Source organism: Colius striatus, chromosome 11 (assembly GCF_028858725.1).
Source record: "Colius striatus isolate bColStr4 chromosome 11, bColStr4.1.hap1, whole genome shotgun sequence".
Taxonomy (NCBI): domain Eukaryota; kingdom Metazoa; phylum Chordata; class Aves; order Coliiformes; family Coliidae; genus Colius; species Colius striatus.
The window spans coordinates 27336983-27361707 of NC_084769.1; the positions used below are offsets into that span (position 1 = coordinate 27336983).

The following is a 24725-nucleotide window of genomic DNA, read 5'->3' on the forward strand; positions in this document are numbered from 1 at the left end:
AGCTGTTACTCTCTTCTTATTAGTGAGCCTGCAAACAAAATCTTTCTGAAAAAATGGAATCAAAGCCTCTGGTTATTATGACTGGAAATATGCAGGACTGCAAGTACCCGAGGGGGACCTGCAGGTGCCATGAAGAGGGCTTTCAGAAGAGACATTCCTTACTGGAAGTTGCTGCCCACAGAAAAAAAACCCAAAAAAACAAAAAAAACAGGAAAAAAAGAAAGGAAAAAAAAAGCTTCTCCAAATATGCAATAGATGTCATTTTTTCATATTTTTACTATCAAAATTAAGCACAACAAGTACAAGAGCCTCATTCAGCCTCACATATTTTTCATCCCATCCTGATGCGGTCAGTCATCCCAGACATGGATCTTTGAGCTGTGTAGCACAGCTTGCTGACAGAAAGTGCTGAGAACAAGGTTTGTCACTGATCACTTTCCTTACAAATAATGCAGCCTCTGCTCAGGTCCTGTAACAGTTAAGTCTTAGAAGAATTACATAAGCATAAAATGGGAAGAAGAAGTAACACTAATCTTGTATAATCCTGAAGATGAACAATGTTAACAGGCTTTAGTGATGGGCCCATTCAGTTGGCAGCTAAATCTTGGTCTGTATGCTGCATTCCCTTGTGTTATTATATGACCTGACTATCCTAAGCTGTCTGTGTCTCTTTTTGCTCATCTGTAAAATGAATAATGATATTTATTTATCCCTGTAGCTTTATTTACAGTGACATCTACTGAATAAATAGAAAATACGATTACGCTTCTACTCTGTTAAAAGTACTTGAGCTTGCCAATCACTGACCAACTTGATTTGTAAATCTTAGAACATTTTTATAGAACAAAATAAGCATGAAGGAATAAATACTGTAGAGAAAAGGAATAAAAATTGTAATTTTAAAACATTAAATTATTGTGTTAGTATTTCTCTGTGTTCTAAGAACTGTATCGTGAAAGATCTTAGGTGATATTTACATAATTCCTAACAAGTTATGTGTTTCTTACAGCTTTGTCAGTAGGTCAATAATTTACAGATCTTAAAACCCACTTAGAAAACATTTTGTCTAATGAAAGGACCTCTCAGACTCATCTGAGCATATTTACTGTCTATTTGCTACAACTACCTCAAAACAGCAGCAGTCATCAAGGCTGCTATCAATGTTTTGAAAAAAGCATAGGGTGGATTCATCTCTTTATCACTGTGTTGAGTTGAACAAAGACAGATTATGGAGTGATTAGGGATCTGGAGTATTAATTAAACATCAAGGCTTTCAAATTAGAATCCCACATGTTTGATCATTATGGTAATTCCTTGTTATCAGCATTCCCTGAAAGTCTTGAGAAATAGTCCTCTAATTCTTCAGTGGTGAAAGGTTGAGGACCCTTAGGCTATAGAGCACTGAGCTCCTCTGCATCAATTATACAAGATATAACCTCTTTAGCAAAATGGAACAATCTTATGTAGTGAGCCTTCTGATTAAAGAAGCTCTCAAATAGTATGTTCCTTACTAACACACACCTTTCCAAAATAAAGCATACTGTTCCTTGCAAAGCTGCTTGCTCTGAATCAAGTCTCAACAGCAGCTATCTTTTCAGGGAACAGTAGCACCAGTACCTCCAGGAAAGCTACCCTGTCAACAACACTGTCAGTGTGTCCTGGACACAGCATCATATCATCCTCTTCAGCCTTTGTTGAGAGAGCCCTCACTCCAGCTGAACTGCCTCCCAGCCAGTGCTACATGAGTAGCCTTATCCTGAAAAGATGAGTAGCTGGAACAAATTCAAGTCATCCTCAGGAAATTATCTGAATTGTTTCTTGTTTCTTCTCTATATTATTTATCCATCTATATTACTACATTTTTTAGAGGCAACTCCTTCTGAGCCTGGGAACATTGTCTAGTGTTTGCAGAGCCTCCTGGCAGATGGTTCTTTTAACAGCACAAGTACTGTTTGGAGATCTACTCTAACAGCCATGGCACACTGTCCTCACACGCATTATCTCAGCACTTTCAACTCTCTGCAGCTTGTCATAAATATTCTATCTAGGAAAAACAATAGCAATAACAATGATCCTTTCACTTGGCAGTGATTTAGCCCTGATATTTCACCCCTCTCTTCATACTCTTCCTGACATACGAATAAAACACAACTTCAAATATATGTCCAGAGCAACTTGAAGACTTTTCATCAAGCAATAGAGTCAGAGAACATAACGTGAGATCCAGACAGAATGGAACAAAATGTCTGAGTTTCAAGGTCTCAGGTTATTCACTTAGAAGCTTAGTCAAACTTGAGTGCAATCTTAAAGGAATTTCAAGTGGAAAGGTAATGTATTTTATATTTTTCATTCTTTCCTAGATATTAATTTTGCACAGCCTGGTTAAGGATTTTCAGCCTTTGCAGAGTGCAGCTCCAGAGCAGATATACTGCTGATTTGGACTATTTGTGGAAGATTCCTTCTCTCTTTATGTTGATAAGGAACTTATGTGCTACCTCAGTGCTCCATAGAGAGCTATATTCACTTAATGAAAACCTCTTTTCTAGCAGGCCATAATGCCCACATACGGAATAAATGTCCACACACTCCAATCCAAACAAATGGAAAGTATCGGCTTTCACAAAACCTATATAACTCCCCACAGCTTTTACTAAAAAATTTACTATTTACTAAGAAAATATAAATCTGCACTTAGAAATATTTACATTATTCGCAAGGTTCCACTAGATTGTAATCGGGCATCCTGAAGGTCTTCATGCCATTTTCTAGCCAACTGCAGATGTTGCTGCAAGTAGACTCTTTATGTGCACAGTTTTCTATAAATCTCTTCCTTGCTCTCACATAGGTTTTCCAAAACAGATTTAAGCACAATCACAAAGAGGTTCACAGAGCTCCGGTCTCAACACCAGCTATTTCCCATCAATTTTCCTAAAGTACATTCTACTGTAATTTCATAACTCTGTTCAGGAAATACTTAGACATACTTCATCAGACAAGTTGATGGACAAAAAGAAGGGTGTCCTAGAACATGGACAAAAACAATCCCAACAAAGTTGGTGTTTTGAACATTAATGGCTCAATTTCTCACAGTAGAAATCATACCCAGAGTTTCCTGGATCTTGCTCAGCCTCACATTAATATTGACTGTATCAAGAAACAACCATTTACTCAGAAGAATCCTTAAACCTCATGCTATGAGAAGCTTTGTGGTTTTAATGGCTGTCAACAGTCTGGTGAAACTGGGCAAAATGTATTCATAATTTACAGAGAGGTCTACAAAGCACTGGAAATGAAGGGGAGATTATCTCTTTGATAGGACTGTGCACCTTCAAAACATTATACCAAAAAGCGATATACCAAAATCTAACTGATGTGTTACATGTAACTGGAAATGACAAACTTCCAGATAGCAAGTTCTCCATTCTTTCATATTAAAGGACTTTGCGTGTAGAGAGCCCAGGGCTGCATTCTGCAGGTTGTAGCTAAGTAGTGTTGGGCACCTTGATAGTCTGCTATTACTAGTGATCATCACAAACTAGCAGCTCTGTCCTTTAGACCAGTTGCTACTAGCTGGACAATTCCAAAAGAAGCAATTGATCACATGAAACTGCTCATGAAGAAGAGTCAATATTAGTTAAACCAACTCCTCAGCTGCCCCTTCTACTTAAATCTCAAGTCATGGATGTATAGAATTATAGAATCACAGAATGGTAGGGGTTGGAAGGGACCATCTAGTTCAAGGCCCCTGCCAAAGCAGGTCCACCTAGATCAGGTCACATAGTGACGTGTCCAGGTGGGTCCTGAAGACCTCCAAGGAAGGAGACTCCACATCCTCCCTGGGCAGCCTGCTCCAGTGCTCTGTCACCCTCACAGTGAAATAGTTTTTTCTTATGTTTACATGGAACCTTTTGTGTTCCAGCTTCATCTCATTACCCCTTGTCCTGTTGCTAGATACAATAGAAAAAAGGGATGTCCCAACCTCCTGTTGTAAATATTAATTAAAACCTCTCAACAGTCTCCTGTTCTCTAGACTAAACAGCCCCAGTTCCCACAGCCTTTCCTCATAGAAGCTTGTTCTTACTTAATATTCTCCTAATGAGAATATTAATTCACAATTTAGCACTAGATTAGAATTTAGCAGTGCTAAAACACTGTTCAGCAGTGTTTTTCTTTCTTGTCTGACATCCCTTAGAGAAAAAAGATGCTGCTTTAGATGATGGGATGAAAGACAAGGCTTAGACTGGGCTCCAGGACACTATTCCCTGTGGTCAGTATCACCAAGTTCCACTAGTGAAATATTATACTGAAATTTTCCAGGTGCTTACTCAGAAAAAAGACAGGTTGTGCACCAAATATTTCCAAACAGCATTAACTTAACTTGAATCAAGGTTGTAAATTGTGTTCAACAGTTATCACTCAGAAAACTGTAACTCCAGACAATTCTCAGATTTGGATTATGAACTAAGATGCTTGGTGCAGATTTGGTTTATTAACTATCAACTGGTAAATGAAGAGTCACTTTTTGCCTCATTTGAATCTAAGATACGCTGCAACTGCCCAAATCTTTAGATCCACTGAGTAGTTTAAATAATTGCCTACAGCATAATCCCAAGAAGCCTGCAATAATGAATTTTGTTCCATACAGTGGGGAACAAGTAGCATTTCTAACAGTAAAGTACGACTTTCAAATTTCTTAAGAAATGTGTCAGCATATGCTACTTTGAACTGTTGATTTTGGCATTTAAAGCAGATGTCAGTGTCAGTTATGATTAAATGTGCAAGAATGCACATTTCTTAACAAGACCTCTAAAGATAAGCAGAGCAGCACAGAGCCTTATTGTACATGCTATAAGATTTCCTCTTATTCCCTGATCACACCACTATATACCACCTGAAAGAGAAAACAGGACATAAAACATTAAAGACATGAAATATATGAATACAAGACAGCTACATATTTTAATAGGTTGAAAGAAATAAAACTATAAAAGTAGGCAACATCTTGCCAAATGATCTATAAAAACTTTCCACCTTAGTATATCATACCTTCTAATGCTAATTCTTTCCATCTTTCTTTGTTTGTTTGAATGATCTTCATCAAGTTGTCCTTAAAGCTTGTTAGGTCTACAGATGCTAGAGAATTTTCTGTGTGAGTCCCTCCGTCACCCGTACTTTTAAAACATGGCCGCCTTTGTGCTTCAGCATTGCTTACTGCTCCCAAACTGTTTTGGCTACAGAAGAGAAACAACTCTAAATTACAAACACAGTCAGGCAATTTTAATAATACACAAACAGTTAATTTGATTCAAATTCCTTAGGACTTAAATGCAACCACTAACTTGAAATAATAGTTTTCACCAAAGAGTGACTAAGACAAAGCTGTAACCTGGCACCAATTCCTACCAAACTGTTCCCAAGGAAGTATTGAAAAAAAAGGGACAGCTGAAAATACATTACAAGTTGTTTCCTGAAAGAATGTATACGTAGCCATTTTCGAGCTGTGCTTTTGAACAGTGAATGGCATCTGTGAGTCTCAGAAGAAGACATCTGACTTATTTGCTGATACATTTTAAAAAAGCAAGACACAAAAGTATATGACAGCTAAGTAAGTTTAGCTTCAGCTGCAAATTCTCTTCAAGGTATGTGCTTTCAGGTTTAGTCAGAGCAAAATTTAGTATAGTGGCTTTAAAATCCAGTTATGAGCTACTGCAGCTACCTTACACATAAGGTGAAGTAGAAGTCAAATTGATTATTCGTATGTGAATATGCAGATATATGTAAAGGTGAGAAAAAAGAATGAACTCTCTTTTTTTTCTTAGGATTAAAAAAATCAGACTATTTCTGGACTTGTACACATAATCATTTTACTCAAATATGCTGCATAGTTTATCTCATTGGTACCAAAGACAGATGCTAATATGCATACAAATGGTTTTCTATTAATCAGAAAATACAGCTGCAGTGAATATATCAGAGAAGTGTATAAGAATTAACTGTAATTTCCATGTGCTCCAGAGACGTTAAATGAGATAGAGTGTAAAGAACAGATTATAATTCTAACATTTTCTAGTCACCTCAGCTTGACATTGTTTGTGTAATTTGGCCAGTTTGGACACTTCTGTATCATGCTATAGTATCTTACATGTAGCTCTTGTTTTCATGCTAAGGAAAAATTCCTTTATCCTTCCCTTTACATCAAGAAGCTTTGTTGGATCATAAGCCTTTGTTCATATACCACTCAGTCATGAGTATCAACTGAAAATGGAGCCTGAAGCTGCTAACCATGTGCAGCTGCTAATCACTAGTTTATGAAGAAGTGAGTAGGTAAACAAATTTGTTATCAACAGTGCCTTAATTTAGCACTAATCCCTAAGACACAAAGAGCATCATCACAAACAGGAACTTCTAGTAACATCTACTTACTTCTAGTAACCAAAATACATGTAAACTCATGATCAGAAAAGGATCAAGTTCATCATTTTGCTACTAAAATCTAGCTATTACACTGCAAACAAAAAATTGCCTTGCAGAGTACCGTAAGTGAATGTTAAAATTACAGTCTTAAAATGAAAAATATATGGTAATAGGGGCATTATTTGTAAAAGCAGAAGTTGGTTATTGAACAATGTTTTCAGTAGGTAGTCACACAGATAACATAGTCTGTCATAGTTACTTTGTTTTTGTCATGGTTTGGCATGAAGCGGTTTCTGGTAAGGGGGAAGGAGCTTTAAAGATGGCTCCTGTAAGAAGTTGCTCGCAACTCTCCCCAGCTCTGAGCCAGACCCACTGCTGGGGCTGAGCTAATTAGACGCCTCCAAGATCACTTTTTAAGAAGCTGGAAGAGGAGAGTCCTTTCTATTTCTTCCTTCTTCTGTCCCTTCTTTTCTGGCTGGTGGTGGTGCAAGGAGTGGGAAGAGAGAAGCGACCATGCGGACTACAAGATCAGTGAGGGAAGAGAGGAGGAGGTGTGCTGGAGCAGACCTGTGTTCTACGGAGAGGACTGGTGAAGCGGAGATTTGTTTGTATTTCATTAAAGACCCTGCACCAGGGGCAGTGACTATGGCCAGAGGAGGCCATGTCCCATGTGAGGGACCCTATATTCACAGAAGCTTTAACTGTGGGGAAGAATCCACGCCGAAGATGCTCATTAAAATTATGCCCAGAAGAGGCTGTGTCCTGTGTGAGGGACCCTGTACCGGCAGAAGCCGCAGCTGCTGGGAAGAACCCACACCAGAGAAGTTCGTTAAGGACTGTGTCCCATGGGAGGGTCCCTGTATAGGAGCAGAGGTAGAATGCCAGGAGTCATCCTCATTTGAGAAGAGAGAAGTGGCAGAGACCATCTATGAGAGACTGACCACATCCCCCATTCCCTGTCATCCTAAGCCGTTGACGGGGGAGGAGGTAGAGATATCAGGAGCAGTGAGCTGGGCCCGGGAAGAAAGAAGGGATGAGGGAGGGAGATCTTAAAGTGCTGGCTGTAATTTTCTCATCATCCTACTCCCTTTTTGCTTTTTTTGCTTTTTTTTTACTTTCCCACTTTCCTCTCTAAGTCAAGCCCTGGAGTATGTTTTACCCAGAATCATAATTGGCAGCAAGTCCTCCCTGCCCTTGTCTTAATCCACAACCTTGGTTATCTTTATCCTCTCATTTCACTGGGGCCTCAACCATCCTAACAAAGGTGGGGGTGAATGGGGACACCGAATGAGAGATTGTCATGGTGGTTCTTTGCTAGCTGGGCCAAACCACAACATTTTTCTAGACAACTTCTATCATGATGCAAAAATCAAGAACAATCAAGTACTACACCTGCTCCCCACTCCTTCATCTCAATTATACTGTATTTAGATCTCTCAAGTGGAATACAAGTGCAATCTATTTGGTCTCATGTGTATCTATCAAATAATACTAATATGGAAAGACAAAGAAGGAAAGTGATCTACAGTATAGTAAAAACCCCAGAAAATAGTCAGAAACCACCTTCACTACCTCCACTTCAATTGTCTCAGAAAGAGTGGCTTTTGGTACTATTAAAATTATACTGAAAATGATTCAAGATAGAAGAAATAGGAACTTCAATAATCTATTACAAAGATTATCATCAAAGGAAAAATATATTGTAAAAAATCGACTTTATATTTTATATATGTGTATTCTGCTCATCATTGTTTTTTATAAGCACGATTTTCTACAAATGATGTATTAGCATATTGCAAATACAACATAGCACCACATGATGGCAATACTATACCGCTATTGATGTTATTTTCCCCACTTTCAAAATAATTGAGGTAATTCTTAAAGTATTGCTTGTTAATTTGTGCTAGCTTAATAACCAAGCAGTGGATTCCTACCTGGGTGTCCCAGATGCAGGACTTTCAGATTTTGATGCTTCCTCTATAAGAGGCATAACGATTTTCTCCATTGAGTCCGTTAAAAGAGAAAATGTTGGTTCTACTATGAAATCAATGAAACCTAAAGAAGAAAAAGAGAAAAAATAAGACTTTATAGTTCCACAGCTCTCAAATCTAAAAATAAATACTTGATATTAGGCTGATTTTCTGACTGTTGTCTTAATTCTATACACTAAATACCACTATTATAATCTTGAAGAAAAAAGCACATATAAAAACAAAAACACCTGAAGCTCTATAGATACAACAAGACATTAATAATTATAGCTTTTCATTCCTTTTTCTTGGAAATTGTATGCACTGAAGAGCACATCTACCATTTGAAATTAATATTACTTATCAAACAGAAGGGAATCTACCACTAAACCAAGGGGCTAGAAGTCTCAATGTGTCTTTTACCAGTTGAAGCTTCTTGCCAAGGAGTTAATATTTCAAACTGCTGTTTATTATTCTGTGGAGGTAAAGTGTTATTTCACAGTGTGTAGGAGTTTTCTGTCAAATCAGTGAAGAGAACAAGTAATATCCTTAGGAGACAGCATTCATCCCACGGTTCTGAGATGTCAGTTCTGAACAATGCCTTTTACATTTTAAAGTGCTCATCAAGGTATGGAATGACACAGTGAGAGAACAAAGTATTATTCTCTTCTGAGCACTTAACAGAAAAAAGGGAAAAAAAAGAAGCCAAAACATGAGCTAGCAATGGATTTCCAAATGTCTTCATACTCTAACCATGCAACACAGCACAAATGTGAGCAATAGTGCTTCAGCTTAGGACTCAGCTTCCCTCCTGCAGTAGGTATGATGCTCAAGTATGTTGCCTTTCAAGTCCCAATGACATGTAATAAAGAACATCTCGAGTGACAAGTTCAGACAGGATGACATGCTTCAATTAAATGATAAGACACTGTCATCTACCACAGTCTCTCCTTTGGTATTGTGTACTGTAATCACTCACATAAAAGGTACAGCTATTGGAAGGACATACTGCTTTACTCAGGATGCTTCTAAGGTATGTCTTTGTAACTACTACCAATCTTCTTTACCAATTTTTTATTCCTTATTATTGCTGATGGAAACTGGGAGAGAGAGCGCCTGTGAAAATGGATAGCTGAAGTTTGTGTACTGTTGACAACAATGCAAATAGGACTGGTAGGAACAGAATCCAGTGTTTCTTGTCGAGACAAGGACACTGGACTTTGTGTAGTTTGACCTTGCCATACTGCCAGTCTTCACTGCAGTCCAGAGAGACGATATATGAGTTAGCTTTAAACTGAGGTGCATTTATAAAATGGTATCAGGCTTTCAGATTGTAGCAGAGACAGATCTGTGAGTTCTCAAACAAGTGTCAATCTCTCTGAGAAAATTATCTACTAAACTAGCTGTAAAACATGTACAGTAGAAGTTGGGTTCCTGTCCAGTACTTTGATTAATGCCTCTCCCATCCGCCCTTGGCATCACATATGCTGTAATCACTTCATATTCCCTGAGACATGACAATTTCTGCTGCAAGAGCAGATGAGTTTGGTGAACTGATAGGTGCAAAGAAATGCTTTCTATATAATGACATTTGAAACATTTAAAATTCAAAATGAGTATAAGAAGTGTCCACATGACACTACATGTTCCTACACATACAAGAAAAAAAATATACAACTTGTCATTACCTATTTGTGACTGAGCCACCAAAGTAGACTTTCGGTCACAGAGTGGGGAAAATTGAAGACCTAAAGCAGCCTCTTTGTCTCCCTGCAAATAAAACCGTTTAATATTATAAGCATATATTTGATAAAGAGTCAGAGAGATGAAGGAATATGAACATTCTTAGAATTTATTCAACAGATTACTTTGTTGCCAGAGGATGTTTTACCCAACATGTAAAATTTCTTCAGTGGATTTACATAGGTCAAGGGCATGATCTGATCCACTGATCATGATCTGATTCATTCTCATTGCAGATATGTCTTTTTGTTGCTGGAGCCGTAAGAAAGCACAAGCTCAATTTCGTTAGAAAGATGATTTGTACAACCTAGTTCTGAAAATATTTCAGCATCTAATACATTAAAAGAGGTGTTTTTTGGTGATAATAGTCTTGACAGACAAGTGCTCTTATCTCCATTTTCAGTACGGTAGACCCAAGTGACTTGAAAAAGCTCAAAAAGAAAGTCTAGAGGTGCAAAAACCCCTGAAAAGACATCTTTCAAAAGAGGCTATAATTTGTGTAGGTGAGCAAACCTGGCTGCTAGAAGCACTGACATTACAGATATAGGAAAACTTAGTCTTTCCAGTAAAATTGCACTACCTATTACTTTAATCATGGAGACTGCAGTTTCATGATCATTCAGTGGGGAGCAGTACATGAACACTACATTTTTTCCAAAGATCTCATCAGAAACTGATGGATAACCAGGACAGCATCAACCTTTCTTAGTCTTTTTATCATGTATCATTGAACTAGATTTAGGAAAATTTAGAACTGTAGTAACAATAAAGCCACTTCAGTCATAGGAACAGACATAGCAGTTTGTACTTCATGTGGACATAAAGAGGTTTATCACTATGGTCCTTAAATTTTACAACCCAGAGTTCATTATTTGATTTTAGAGTATAAAACAACATATCGAGACTTATGACCAGAAGCAGTGCTTGCGACATCTCCATGTAAATGCAGGACAAAGACTGTGATATAAGATAAACTGGGGTAGTTCTAATAATTTCAGCCATCACTGAATACAGTATTTCTAAAACAATATTAATTTAGTAAATTTCCCTTACCCAAGGATTAAAGAGAAAATTCCACACTAGCAAAGAATTAGTTTTAATTTTTCATGTTTTCAAGTAGCTCTTTACCCCAATTATTAATTACTTTGCAATTAATATATAATTAATACTTAAATGTCGAATATCAAAGTGTATTGTAAATTGTAATAGTGGACACAGTACTGATATGTAAACTGATCATTAGAAGTTAATGAGATTTAAAATCAAGATAAAGATCAAAATAGTAAAAAAAATTCTTTATCAAGGTGCTGAACTCACTAGATAAATTCCCTTTTTGTGCTTTTTATTTTTTTTCGCACTTGACCTGACACATTGCTTCACTGTCTCATGGGCTCTGTCTGGTCTGTCTCTCTGTGTCTAAAACATTTTTACAGTTGGTCATTTCTGACTTTCTAAGAAATATATATATATATATGGCGTAATCTGCTCCTCTTTTTTTCCTCTCAATTTTAATATCTTCATTATTTCCATTTACAGAAGCAGACACAAACTCATGACTCTATTCAGTATTTGCATAAAACTCAGTCTATGTTTAAATTAAAGCACCAGCTTTCCAACCTGTCTCCACAGGGCAAAGGCTATAATCAAGGATGTCCTTACGTTCCCTACTAAAAATCCATATAGAGAACCTCTGGGAACTGATCAAGAATCTTCTAGCTAGGATGGGCTCAGCAGCCTCATGGTTTAACATACTAACTTTTTTACTCTCTGACCCCTTTTCCCAGTCTGACCCATCTGATTTGAAAATGCCAGTATAGAGCAAAACAATGACAATCAAGCTGAGAAAGACATACAGTCTTTTGCTATCTGTATTAACTATTTTTAAAACTTGTATATAACTGTAGGAACTGTGTAATACCTAATCTGGATTTTGGTTATCAATTTTATTTCAATAACTCTTAAGTTAAAAATGTGCATGGTCACAAATATTCATTACAGGGAGAGTATTTCCCCTTTAGAGAAATGTTGTTTTTCAGCTGCCAGGGTAAGTAAAAAAGTGGCAGCAGTAACACCAACACCTACTAGGCTTTCTCTTCAAATCCAGTATCTTACAGAAAAGACTTTTAACAAAGCTATTTCTTCATTTTTGCTTAATTTTGGATATACGGCAACAGCATTAGTGGGATGATACTATATAACCTCTGGCTTTGGATTAGGCTGTTATGAAAGCAAAACTTTCAGCTGTATGTGGCATATGGATGGCAAGTACTGACAGAGAAAAGAAATAAGATGACTTTCTGAAGTGTGAAATGGAGACAATTTTTTGTCTTCTTTGCTGAACATTAATTCTTCCTATTTTCAAATCCCTCATCCTACCCTGTTGGTGCTTTTCTTTAACTCAAAGTATATATAAATCTCTGTCTACAGCATGAAAACTGCTTGACAAGTTATATTATAATTGAAAGAAAAAAAAACCTACAACACTCAGAGTTCTGGTATCAGTTGAAATAGATACAGAGCTACAATAATTTCATCTTATTCATGCACACAAAAGTTGAATTAATGTCAGTGGCATGTATGAAGTGTAAAGAATATATACTACTGACTATGCTTGTCAATCACAACTAACAGCATCCTTGCTGGTAGACTTACAGAAAGATTTCATTGTGTAACCGTTGCTTTTCAAATTAGATTTATGAAAAGATTTTAAAATGGCACCTGTCGAAAAAATTCTTCCATCAGGGCCATGGTCCACCGGTAGTGCAGTTCCCAGGATTTTGCTGGATGGCTTATGTCTGCTGCATGTAGAATCAAAGACATGGCTTTGGCTTTGTCTACCCTGTCAATTCAAGGACATGCTCCAATTATCTCAAAACAAAAGTAACTGTTGAAATTCTTTTCTTGTACATGAGTTCATTGAAAGACTATAGATAATGAAAGGAATGGAAAATAACCTACCCCTCTGTCTGCTGTAGAGTATGTCGCATAGTTTTAATTTGTTGAAAATGACCCGACATATCTGTAGACAAGACCATCTCAATGACCAAGCTACGCAACTCCCTAAGAACAATTGAAAGAAAAATGGTTAATTATAATTAATTTATTCCATGTATGGTACATTTGTTTGACCAGTTCCTGTTAATTTATAACTTTCTAAACAACATAACAGGTTTTATTACATTTTAAAAAGCATTTACATAAATTAACAATTTGAACACCGTATCCTAAAGGGATCCTGTGAAGGCAATGTACTTCAGAAAATGCCCTCTACAATCATTATTTCAGAGCCACATTGCTTTTTAATTCCTCTTTTCTAATGTATAAACTAAAATTACATGCAGTTCTGTCGCTTATTATAAGTCTTTCCTTAATTTTACAGGAATAGAGTATTCAAAAAACCACTTGGTCTCTGGGCTTACCATCACACAAGACAATGCATTTGTGTCATTTTTTAAAGCCCTCATTAGTGAAGAGTAGGCATAACACTAAATCTAGGAAGAAGACTGTGGAAACACTCAAAAGAGCAAGAGCTATTACATCTGAAACACTATCAACATTATATCAACATATGAACATTATGAAAAACCACTCTTCATCTCAAAAATACTTTAATGTCTATTTCATGAGTAAAACCAAGTTTGGGGTTTATAATTTCTTTATATCTTGTTATTATGGTCAGCAATTTTGGCTTGTCAGCTTCTATTAAATTAATATGAAAATAGTGAAATATGAACCACATAAGAAAATGTATTAATTCTGATTGTACATAAAAGTATATTAATTTTCTCAACAATAATTACTGATTTGGAAAATTCTCTTTACTTGATGTAGAAGGATTGTACATAGACCATGTAAGAGTCTACTGGGTCTTCATTTACATGATTTCTAAATGGTCTAGGAAGATTCATGTAAGTATGTTTCTTCTATGTATATTGGGGACAATTCATATTAAATCTTTGATTACATAGCACATATCTCCATGAGCACAGTCCCAATCTTAGAGGAGTCCAAGTATCAATTACAATAGTAGAATTCTGCTTTAGTCATTATGATTGATTTTTCATATTGTACTGGTATCTTTATTTACATAACAATGCAGTTTTTTCAAGGGCCTGTGTTTTAAAGAGGGAAAGTATAGTTTTCTTTAGGGCTATTAGAATAGTTTGTTATAAAAACTATGGAGGCTTCTTTTGAGATAAATTAATTGAGCATTTAAGCTGATACTCCTCACTGATTTTTGTGTATTTATTCCTGATTTGCTTTGATGTAACTGTGATGTAAAGACTAATTCCTCTCACTTCAAACTTAATAATATGCAGCCATAGAAACTTGTGTTTAGAAAATGCCTTATCTTATCTGATCTCGTTAGAATATGCAAATTAATTTGCATCCCAACTGTTCCTCCTTCAAATTGCTTTGAAACTGTACCCTTCAAACACAGTCAAACCCATTAAAAAAAACAAAAACACACCAAAAATGACAGCTATCACCGCAAGAAAACTAAGGACTCCGTATTGTTAAATCATCTTGTTTGCAAGACTGAAATAATTATCACTTTCCCTTTCTATAGCAGATTTTCCTAGGAACTTTCCATGTCTGAACTTTTAAGAGTAATCAGATTTAAGTTCACTCCTACTACACAAGACACGTAAAGAAGCAAAACACTACTTTTGGTTTAGTCACACTGTCATGGCAGCAGAGAAACCCTAATTCTTACCTCCATTGTCTGAATAAGAATCAACAATACTGCACTGTCCTCCTCACACATTTCTGAAGATTTCCAGGCACTAAAAAGCTGTTTAACAGCTCTTCAAGTACAATCTGTAGTTGTTTCCTCTCTGTGCCTCCAATTAATTGTATATTTAAGCTGATACTCCTCACTGATTTTTGTGTATTTATTCCTGATTTGCTGTAACTGTGGGGAAGAATCCACGCCAAAGAAGCTCATTAAAATTATGCCCAGAAGAGGCCGTGTCCCAAGGGAGGGATGCTGTAGCTGCAGAAGCTGCAACTGTGAAGAATCCATGCCAGAGAAGTTCATTAAGGACTCTATCCCATGTGAGGGACCCTGTATTGGCAGAAGCCGCAGCTGCTGGGAAGAACCTACACCAGAGAAGTTTGTTAAGGACTGTGTCCCATGGGAGGGACCTCGTATCAGAGCAGGGGAAGAATGCCAGGAGTCATCCTCATATGAGAAGAGAGAAGTGGCAGAGCCCATCTGTGAGAGACTGACCACATCCACCATTCCCTGACCCACCCGGAGCTATTGAGCAGGGAGGAGGTAGAGATATTAGGAGCAGTGCGTTGAGCCTGGGAAGAAAGGAGGGATGGAGGAGGGAGATCATAGAATCATAGAATGGTAGGGGTTGGAAGGGACCTTTAGAGATCATCTAGTCCAGCCCCTCTGCAGAAGCAGGTTCACCTAGATCAGGTCACATAGGAACATGTCCAGGTGGGTCTTGAAGACCTCCAAGGAAGGAGACTCCACAGCCCCTCTGGGCAGCCTGTGCCACTCTTCCCTCACCCTCACAGTGAAATAGCTTTTTCTTATATTTAAGTGGAACTTTTTGTGTTCCAGCTTCATCCCATTACCCCTTGTCCTGTTGCTGGCTACTATAGAAAAAAGGGATGTCCCAACTTCCTGACACCCATCCTTTAGATATTTATAAATGTTAATAAGATCACCCCTCAGTCTCCTCTTCCCCAGACTAAACAGCCCCAGTTCCCGCAGCCTTTCCTCATATGAAAGATGTTCCAGTCCCCTGATCATCTTGGTGGCCCTGCGCTGGGCTCTCTCCAGAAGTTCTCTGTCCCTCTTGAGCTGAGGAGCCCAGAACTGGACACAGGACTCCAGATGAGGCCTCACCAGGACAGAGTAGAGAGGGAGAAGAACCTCCCTTTGACCTGCTGGCCACACTCTTCTTGATGCATCCCAGGATTCCATTGTCCTTGTTGAACCTCATGAGGTTCCTCTCTGCCCAAATCTCAAGCCGGTTGAAATTTTAAGAGCTACATGTAGTGATCAAACATACATAAAGGTAACATGTCCTTTTTAATAATGCAGAAAATCTTATCTCTAACATTTGTTCATTTTGGTCTTAGAATTTATGACATTAATTATTATCCTGACTCTTTTAGCTGGTCAAATTTTCTTCAGGAATTACAATAAAATTAAGAAGAAGCAGCAAAAGGAGATTTATGTAGTGCTTTTGTGCCTTCATTATTATTGGACTCTCCAGATTATTGATTTTTAACACTTATCCAAGATGTGACTATGCTGTGCTGTATTACACAGCAGAAATCCCAGAGGCAATAGTGCTCAAGCTGGCAGCAGAGTGTGACTCTGCATGGAGGTTTTAACTCACTGTTAGACAAAGGTAATCTAGCTCAGGAGTGGCAGTACTGTGGTTTTCCTGAAGACTTATCCCACACAGTCCAACACTTTGCCTCATAAATGCACAACTTGATCTAGAAAATAGTATGGAGTCTCCCTGAAGTTACTTCTTTACACCACAGCATCCTTCTCTAAGATCTAAATATCCATTACTCCTTTATATGTCAAAGTTTATTCTTGTAATTTGAACTTCTAAAAGAAAATCCACAGGGAGGTGTTTTTTATTATTTTAAAATATTTGAATTATGTTTGAATGTCACAGTAGGGTCATACCTCCAGTCATCTTTGGTTAAATTTCCCAGGATGTTCATCTCTTCCTCTTGCATAAGTCTATAAGCAGCACTTACATGATGATTTTCAAGAACAGATCGATCATTGTACAATATAGCAACATCTGACCTAATGGTAAAACCAAAAAAAGTAGAATTTGACATAGTATCCCAATGATGGCACTAAGGAAGCTAGGACTGTATATTCTCTATAAGAACAATTAACTAGTCATATAAAACTACGTTTATTTGTTCCTATCATATCAAATACTGATTGTTTCAATCCTAAATGCATTGACACCCCATAGTACTATTGAATGTACTGTTTGTGGCAAAGTAATATTTTCAAGTGTGTAACATTGTATTTATATAACTGTGACAAAAGTTATAACGAGATTCTTGATTGAGCTTCTTGACTGGAGACAGGGTCATAAAGCAAAAGAAGTGCTCTAATTAGGCTCCTCAAGAGTACTCTTTGATAATACAATCATATAAAATGCAATGCATTCACCAATGGAGGGGGCTCCACATATAACATGGGTACTAAGAAGTTACTACCCCTGTTCTGAGAGACGTGCTTTGGCCCATGTCACTTATAATCAGAAGGAATAGTAAATAATAAAATATTTTCAACCTTCCATTTTAAACTTAAATTTTAAACTACCATCTTCTGTCAGAAAAAACAGCTAAAGCTTGAGCCTTATAACAATGGAACAAAAGAGATGCCTGTCTGAAATTTGTATTCAAGTGTTTCCGAAAACCAGATTCACACCATAATGTTAGCACCCTTGATATTATCCTTTGTCTATTAATGGAAGACTAATCTATAATACTAGAATTATACATAGATTTTCAGAATTTTTTATGCAGTATGGATCTGTCATACTTAGTTTCAAGCATTATTAATTCTTGAGGAATTTGTTTCCCTAAGACCACATTTAACTTGCTAAACAACCTTGGGTCTTCTGTCTTTGCTGCACTTCTGTGCTGATAAATCTATTCCCAACTATTTCAATTTGGACAACTGAAAAGTCTATTCTGGAAGAAAGGTATGTTGATTTAGCAGCACAGCTTACTATGACAATAAGGTAAATTCAACCTCTTGTTCTGTTGAGCAATAGTATATATTCAGTAAAACCACTCATGTTTATGGTATGCAATCAAGGAATCTAAAAAATGAAAATAAGATTTTAATTTTTATTTATAGGGACCAAACTATAACCTACCTAAATAATGAATATGCTTACATTCACAATTCTACTAAAAATAAGGGAAAATCTGTGATTTGCCAATCACATATGTTTACAAAGCACACTTTGATACACATAGCTGTTTAAGGCTAGTTTTAAACAGTGCTAGATTTGCTATGACTATGACAACCACCTCATCTGCCTTTCTTAGGCAATCCTACAATCATGGCTCTGAGACACCACATAGGAAAAAAAGAGTCTGAGACGCCAAGGGAAAAAAGAGTTCCATCACAAAACAAAAACCTGTTTGCAAGTATGCCTAAAGTAAAATTCAAAGGCGAACAGCTTGATTAATTTTCCAGTTTTGCAATACTTGAGAGAAAAATGTTAAGGGCAAAAATAGAAAAGTAATATAAACTTGTAACTACAAATTGAAGTGTATTTTTAGCCAGACTATGCTGAGGGAGACAAGAATTACGTCTTTATTTCATCTGCAGATCTAGAACTTGTTCATTATTGAAGGGAACATCTCAAGGCAGAAGTATGTTCCAACTTTAATTTAATGTAACCATTTACACTTGCTCATATAGGTGAGTGTAACGATGCTTACATTAAAACTAGTGGTATTTCTAGCATAGAGTTGTTTTGTTAGAATATGTCAATGCTTTACTGAATTTTTTTTTTCAAGACTGTGTAAAGTGGACTCCTCAACTGATGACACTAAAAACAAAGTATAGACTAGTGTGAGAGAGCAATAAGATGTTTTGTTCTAGGTTAAGTATCAGCTGTACAATTTATCACTCAATAAAGGATTGTTCAGTTATTTTCCCTTGATAAGCTGAAAATATTTTAAGACAGAGTGACATTCTGTACCAGAGGAGAGGAAGAAACACTGCACTTGCATGAGAATACAGTTAGTCTGATTTTCAAAATGGCTTGCTTTCTAGACTTCCTCTAACTACTACAGATGCTGCCAAAACATGCTAGGAGAGAACTCATGGCAGGTATTTTTAAAACTGTACTTGAAGGTTTCTCCCTCTGTATCAGGACCCAATAAGTTCAATACACAACTTGAAACAAAATGTAGCACCTGAAATGCAGACATATTGCTGAAAAAGAAGTGGTATTTTTTCCCAGGACACTCTAGAAGAAATTTTTGAGTCTCAGGTATCAGAATTCAAGTGAGAAAATAGAAATGTGATAGGTTTTCAAGCCTGTGTTCTGAATCTTTTTGAAATTTCTATTGACACATTAGTTCCAAACTGTACAAAGGTCAAAGAAATTATTTGTAAAATCAGAAATTATCTGGCTACTTCCTGGCTGTATCAATAAGAAGTATGAAACAGCATGGGCCAATGAACAGCAAACTCCAGATATGACACTTAAGAAACCGCTGACTTACCTTGTCTGAATATGAAAATTGTTTGTGGTCCCAGTATGTTCATAATCATGGATGGCAGCTGCAAAGATCATTGCCAAAATTTCCAGTTCTGTGAGCCAGTGCTGGTAAATGAAAATCAAATCTTAGTATTGTTTTCTATAATAGTCTAAATAAGATTAAACACTACAATATTGGAAATGTTTTGTATTATGTGCAACTTAGGTAAACTTTATTCTTGTCTTATTCCAGGTAACTAGACATCCATAATGCTTCATAGTAAAAAACACTAAACAGTAAAATAACTCCTTGTACTTACTTCGATTACTCTAAGAGGAAGGTAAGATCCTTATGGTCACTGGAAAAGTAATTATTGGCAGCCAAATATTTAAGAAATTATTAAGATAATTATATGGTAAATTTTGTATATGTTTTGAGTCAGAAGTACCTAATAGCTAGCCTATACATGGAGCTTGCCAAATTGTGGTATATTCATTTAAAAATTTGATATGAAGTTAAGTTTATAATTTGTCTTTTAGTGAACAATATATACAGTTTTTATCTAAATTTTATCATACTTTGTACTAATGCAAAAAAGGATACATAAGGCTAGCATACAGTTACACAGAACAAAAGGTAATACAGGTCATGTACAAAAAATAATGCAGACCCTAGAGTTTTGTGCACTTTTATAGCTTTTGCTATTCTGTATCACTCAATTTGTAAAATAGCCTGTAATTTTAAATTTTAAGTTCTATTTCTTGGATGATAAATCATCTTTGAGGAGAAAATTTACTCCATTTAAAAATTAGGACAGAAAAATCATATGATAATTAACCCCCACAGTCATAGGACTGATTAAGTCAAATGCCAGTTAAGCATTTCCATACACATTTTGGTGTTTTTTTAGTGTACAAGTAAGCTTCTGTACTAAAGGATTGAAAAATGATCTCATCCTTATGCACCCATATATTCACACATGTGGATGAATGGATATAAGACGTACAAGCTGCCAGCAGTAAAAGCTGCCGACATCAGTACTTTCAAAGAAGAAGAACAGAAATAGCCAAGATTCATAAGTAATACAGGAATAATGAAATAGGTCACTCAGTGACAGAATAATACTGCTGAGGAACAAGATGTACTATCTGTTGGTGATGCAGTATAGATTCAAAAAGGTCACAACAGAGGATGAGAATGTACTGTAAACACTTCTAAAAATGGAAACTGTGACCTTCATCATATTGTGTGTCACAAGAAACCAGGCCATGACTAGTCCTGGCTTTCACAATGTTTTCAACATACCAAATAAAACAGAAATACAAAAATTAATAACTAAAACTAAACAATTTTTTTCTTTAAGATGCCTTTTCAAAGATCAGCTTTTTTAGTAATGAAAATAGTTGTTGGACAATGCATTGCAAGTTGAAGAGCATTCTTTACAAACAATATCTATGGTCTACACAGGAACTTCATGTGGTACTATTTGGCAGCAAGTATTCTAGAAAATGGCTGTACAGTCAAAATTCAGATACATATTCAAATCAGAGAATCAGGGATCTACTTCAGCTAAAGGATTTCTAAGGAAGAAGTTCTTAGGAAGTTCAAAGGAAGAGGGAAAAGCACATATCTGGAGGTCTGTAAGACTGCAAGGAGCTGGAATCTGCCTCTCTTCTGAAAGACATTATGCCATATAGGTGTAATACTGTAGTGGATTTGCCTGGGGCTAGGTTTTCAGTTGCAGGAGGACCTACAGGGGTAGCTTTGTTAAACAAAGATCTGTCAGAAGCTTCTCCTGCTGCTGACAGGGCTAATGCCAGTCATTTCTAAGATGTACCCGCAGATGACCAAGGCCTGGTCAATTAGTGACTGAGGTAACGCCTCTGTGAATAATGTATTTGAGCAGGGGAAGAATTTGCTGTGCAGTTGCTAAACTAGAGCAGCAACAGGGAGTGAGAATGTGAAAACATCTCCTCAGACAACAAGGTCAGTGGAGAAGGAGAGGGAGGAGGGTGCTTAGGCCCTGAAAGAAAGACTCCCTGTGACATGTGGTCCAACCAATGGTGAGGCAGGTGCAGTCCATGGCATACCACTGGGGAGCAGAGATCCACTTGCAGCCCATGGAGGACCCTATACCGGAGCAGATGGATGAATGAAGGTGGCTGTGACTCCATGGGAAGCTCACCCTGGAGTGAGTTCCTGACAGGACCTGAGAGCCCGTGAGGACAGAGGGGCCACACCAGAGCAGGTTTGCTGTCATGACTTGTGATCCTGTGAGGGACTCAGGCTGGAGCAGTCAGTACCTGAAGGACTGTTCTCCCAGTGGATGACCCACGTTAGGGCAGGGTGGGAGGCCCCATGCCAGAGTAGTTTGTAAAGAACTGTAGCCCATGGGAAGAACCCATGCTGGAGAAGTTCGTGAGGGACTGTCTTCTGTGGGAGGGACCCCACAGTGTAGCAGTGGGAAGCGTGAGGAGGCCTCCCCCAGAGAAGAAGCAGCAGCAAAATCCATCTGTAATGAACTGACCATAACCCCCATCCCCTATCCCTTGCACTGCTGAGGGGGAAGGAAGGAAAGTCCCAGGAAGAGGGAGGGGTGGGGGGAGGTGTTTAAAGATTCAATTTTATTTCTCATCTCCCTGTTCTTATTGCTCCTTTAATGAATCAAATCTTTTCTCCCCAAGTTGAGTCTGTTTTGACTGTGACGCTAATTGCTGAGCTATCTCTCCATCCTTATCTCAAAGCACAAACTGATATATTTCTCTCTCTCTCTTGTCCAATTTAGGAGGGGGAGTGATTTTGTGACTTAGTGGACACCTGACTAAACCACCAAAAGATCTTTTCTACTGAGATGTTTTTCAATTTTAGAAATTGTTTACAAGTAAAAAGATTCATTTCATCTTTTCATGAGCTCTAGTTCAAACTATTTTTTTTTTTAAATGATGGATGAGAAAATGAATAAGAAAGAGAATCTAACAATGTTCTTATTGACAGTAAAGACATTTTTTCCTTTAGCTTGAGCAATACAGGTATGTGGGAGGAGAAAAAGGATGATGGGAAGATGATCGATGACTCAAAAGTTCTTTACAAGATGTATTCCCTACGACTTGGATTCTTAAATCTTTATAACGATGAAATCTTCATAAATGCAAGCTTGAGTTATGCATTTCAGTCATGTCATCTGGGATTCAATCTCTTGGGAAGGTTAATAGATTGTGTGCCATCTGTAAAATCTATCTTTCTAACACATTGATCTGAGGTAGCTGGATCTTTTTTCTCAAGATAGTAACTTTTCGAAAATACAGTGATAATTTTGTTTCTTTAATTATGACTCTGAATATGTGCTATTCTCCACTGGAATTTCTTGTGGAGAAGTATAAACTCCGATCAGCTAAAGTTTTTTGGCAAATGCTGAAATATGGCTGTTTTCAAGGTGCCTATAGAAGACACAAAATGTATGACCTCAACAACAAGAATCTTGAAAAAGATTTCCTAAAACCAAGCTTTCAAAAACACTTGCTTCAGTATGTGTTTCAGAAGTGAACAAATAAGACAGCAATTCTCTGCAAGATTTGAGAGTCAGTATCAATTCCGTAGATGGAGTAAAAGCAGAGGAACTTCAAATTGCATGCCAATGTACAAAAACCACCAAGGAATTTGATATAGAATTGCATCAGATTGACTCTAATACAGGTACTTTTTATAAGATACAGCAGAATTAAAAGAGACATTACAATAGACATAAATTATTAACTTGAGAAGCAGTTTGCAACTTCAAACTGTAATTGAGTAGGGTTCTATTGGGTTAACCAGGCAACAGGAAAAACCCACGCGTTAAATACAACTTTTGCATGATATTGATGCATTCTCAAATTGCAAATGACATTTGGGATAAAAATACTTTGCAAGCTGCAGAATCGCTAGGCTCTCTTTTGAACATTGATTTCTATAAACATTCCTTTTGCATGGCAAGCTACATCTGTTTGAAGGCACTTGACTAAGTGTTGTCCACTTAGATATCTTTCCAAGAACTTTCCAATATCATAATTCAGAAATTCAAATGTGAAAATTTAAAACCTGCCCTAATTTTACAGGAATATTTTGTAGCAGCAATAAAGTCTAAGGTTTTCTGAAAATAGCTGTCCAAAAGACATCATAGCACAGTTCCAAGATTAAGATGCTAATCTTGTAAAACTTAAGCAGAAAGACCTTTCTCATCCTCATGCATACCAGGTTGAACAACAAATACAACACAGCTTCCTTCATTTGGTGTTCAGATACACAAAACGTGTTGCAAACTGACTTAATCAATGGCTAAACATCCCAAATCAAATACGATAGCTCAAAAAGTCAGAATCTTGTCTGGCTTCACAAACAAAATCTGCTATTGGCTTTTTTAAGGACAGTTACAATGGGCCAAATGGATGTTTATAACATATATTAAAACAAAGGGATTTTCTTCCCTGTTAAGTTGCTGATCCAGCTGTTCAACTAGCAACAAAGACATGTCTCACATCAATTAATGCTTGCAGTTAGAATACAAGGGTAGGATAGGAACCATGATCTAATCTCTTCAAGCTTTTCTTTTATCAAAATAGTATTTTGACAGGTGAACATCATATATAACAATTTTGGTTCAGAGTTATCTTGGCAAGAGCTGTCTAGCTCATGCTTCAGGCCAATATGGAAGTTCTTTCTCAAGAAAACATCTCCGTGAAAAGGAATCTTGGCTCATAAAGACTCTAGGCTTTATTCTACAAGTAGAACATGTATTAAACTGTAGTTTTAAAAAATCAATGCTTAGAAGCAAAACATTTCATTTAAACAGTAGAATAAAAACCTACAAAGCCTAAGGACTTGTTCTTGCTTTCACTGAAGTCAAAGGCAAAGCTTTCAGGAAAACAAAAAAGGCTTAACCTAAGGAGATTTATTGTCTACATATTGAAGCATAAACATCTACAGTCAACTTGAAAATTTTCCTTTCCAAAAGTCTTATGGAATTGTTTCACGACTTTTCATTTTTTTCATGGTCACCAAAAGCAGATACTGCCACTTCCCCTATTTTTTTTTTCAATAAGTGCACTCATAGCAAAGACAAAACATTAAAAGGTCATTGACAGAGATGTCCATTTTCTTTCAGTCAGTATTTTCTTTTGTCCAACAAGTTGACAGTGAGTGAACTCTACACTATCTTAAGTGTTTAGAGTAAAAATTGCTTGCACAGACTCACTTCAGTTCCCAAAGAAAACACTAAAAAACTTTGGGATGTTACAATAATGCAAGATAAATGCAATTGCCTGGCTACTATAGTTACATACAGGTACCTACATTCTACAGGTACATACAGTCTGCAGACTGTATGTA

At 37.0% G+C, this 24725-nt stretch overlaps 1 protein-coding gene across 1 annotated transcript in view; it reads right to left on the reverse strand.

Annotated features, from left to right (window-relative positions):
* PDE1A (phosphodiesterase 1A) overlaps positions 1–24725 on the reverse strand; it is a 58207-nt gene that overhangs the window by 15700 nt on the left and 17782 nt on the right. Inside the window, exons 6-12 of the mRNA XM_062004542.1 lie at positions 19386–19486; positions 16798–16923; positions 13089–13190; positions 12849–12969; positions 10076–10157; positions 8352–8472; positions 5047–5231 (exon numbers count right to left, since the gene is read on the reverse strand). Of these exons, the coding sequence (XP_061860526.1) occupies positions 5047–5231; positions 8352–8472; positions 10076–10157; positions 12849–12969; positions 13089–13190; positions 16798–16923; positions 19386–19486 (838 nt within the window). The remainder of the gene's footprint in view (positions 1–5046; positions 5232–8351; positions 8473–10075; positions 10158–12848; positions 12970–13088; positions 13191–16797; positions 16924–19385; positions 19487–24725) is intronic.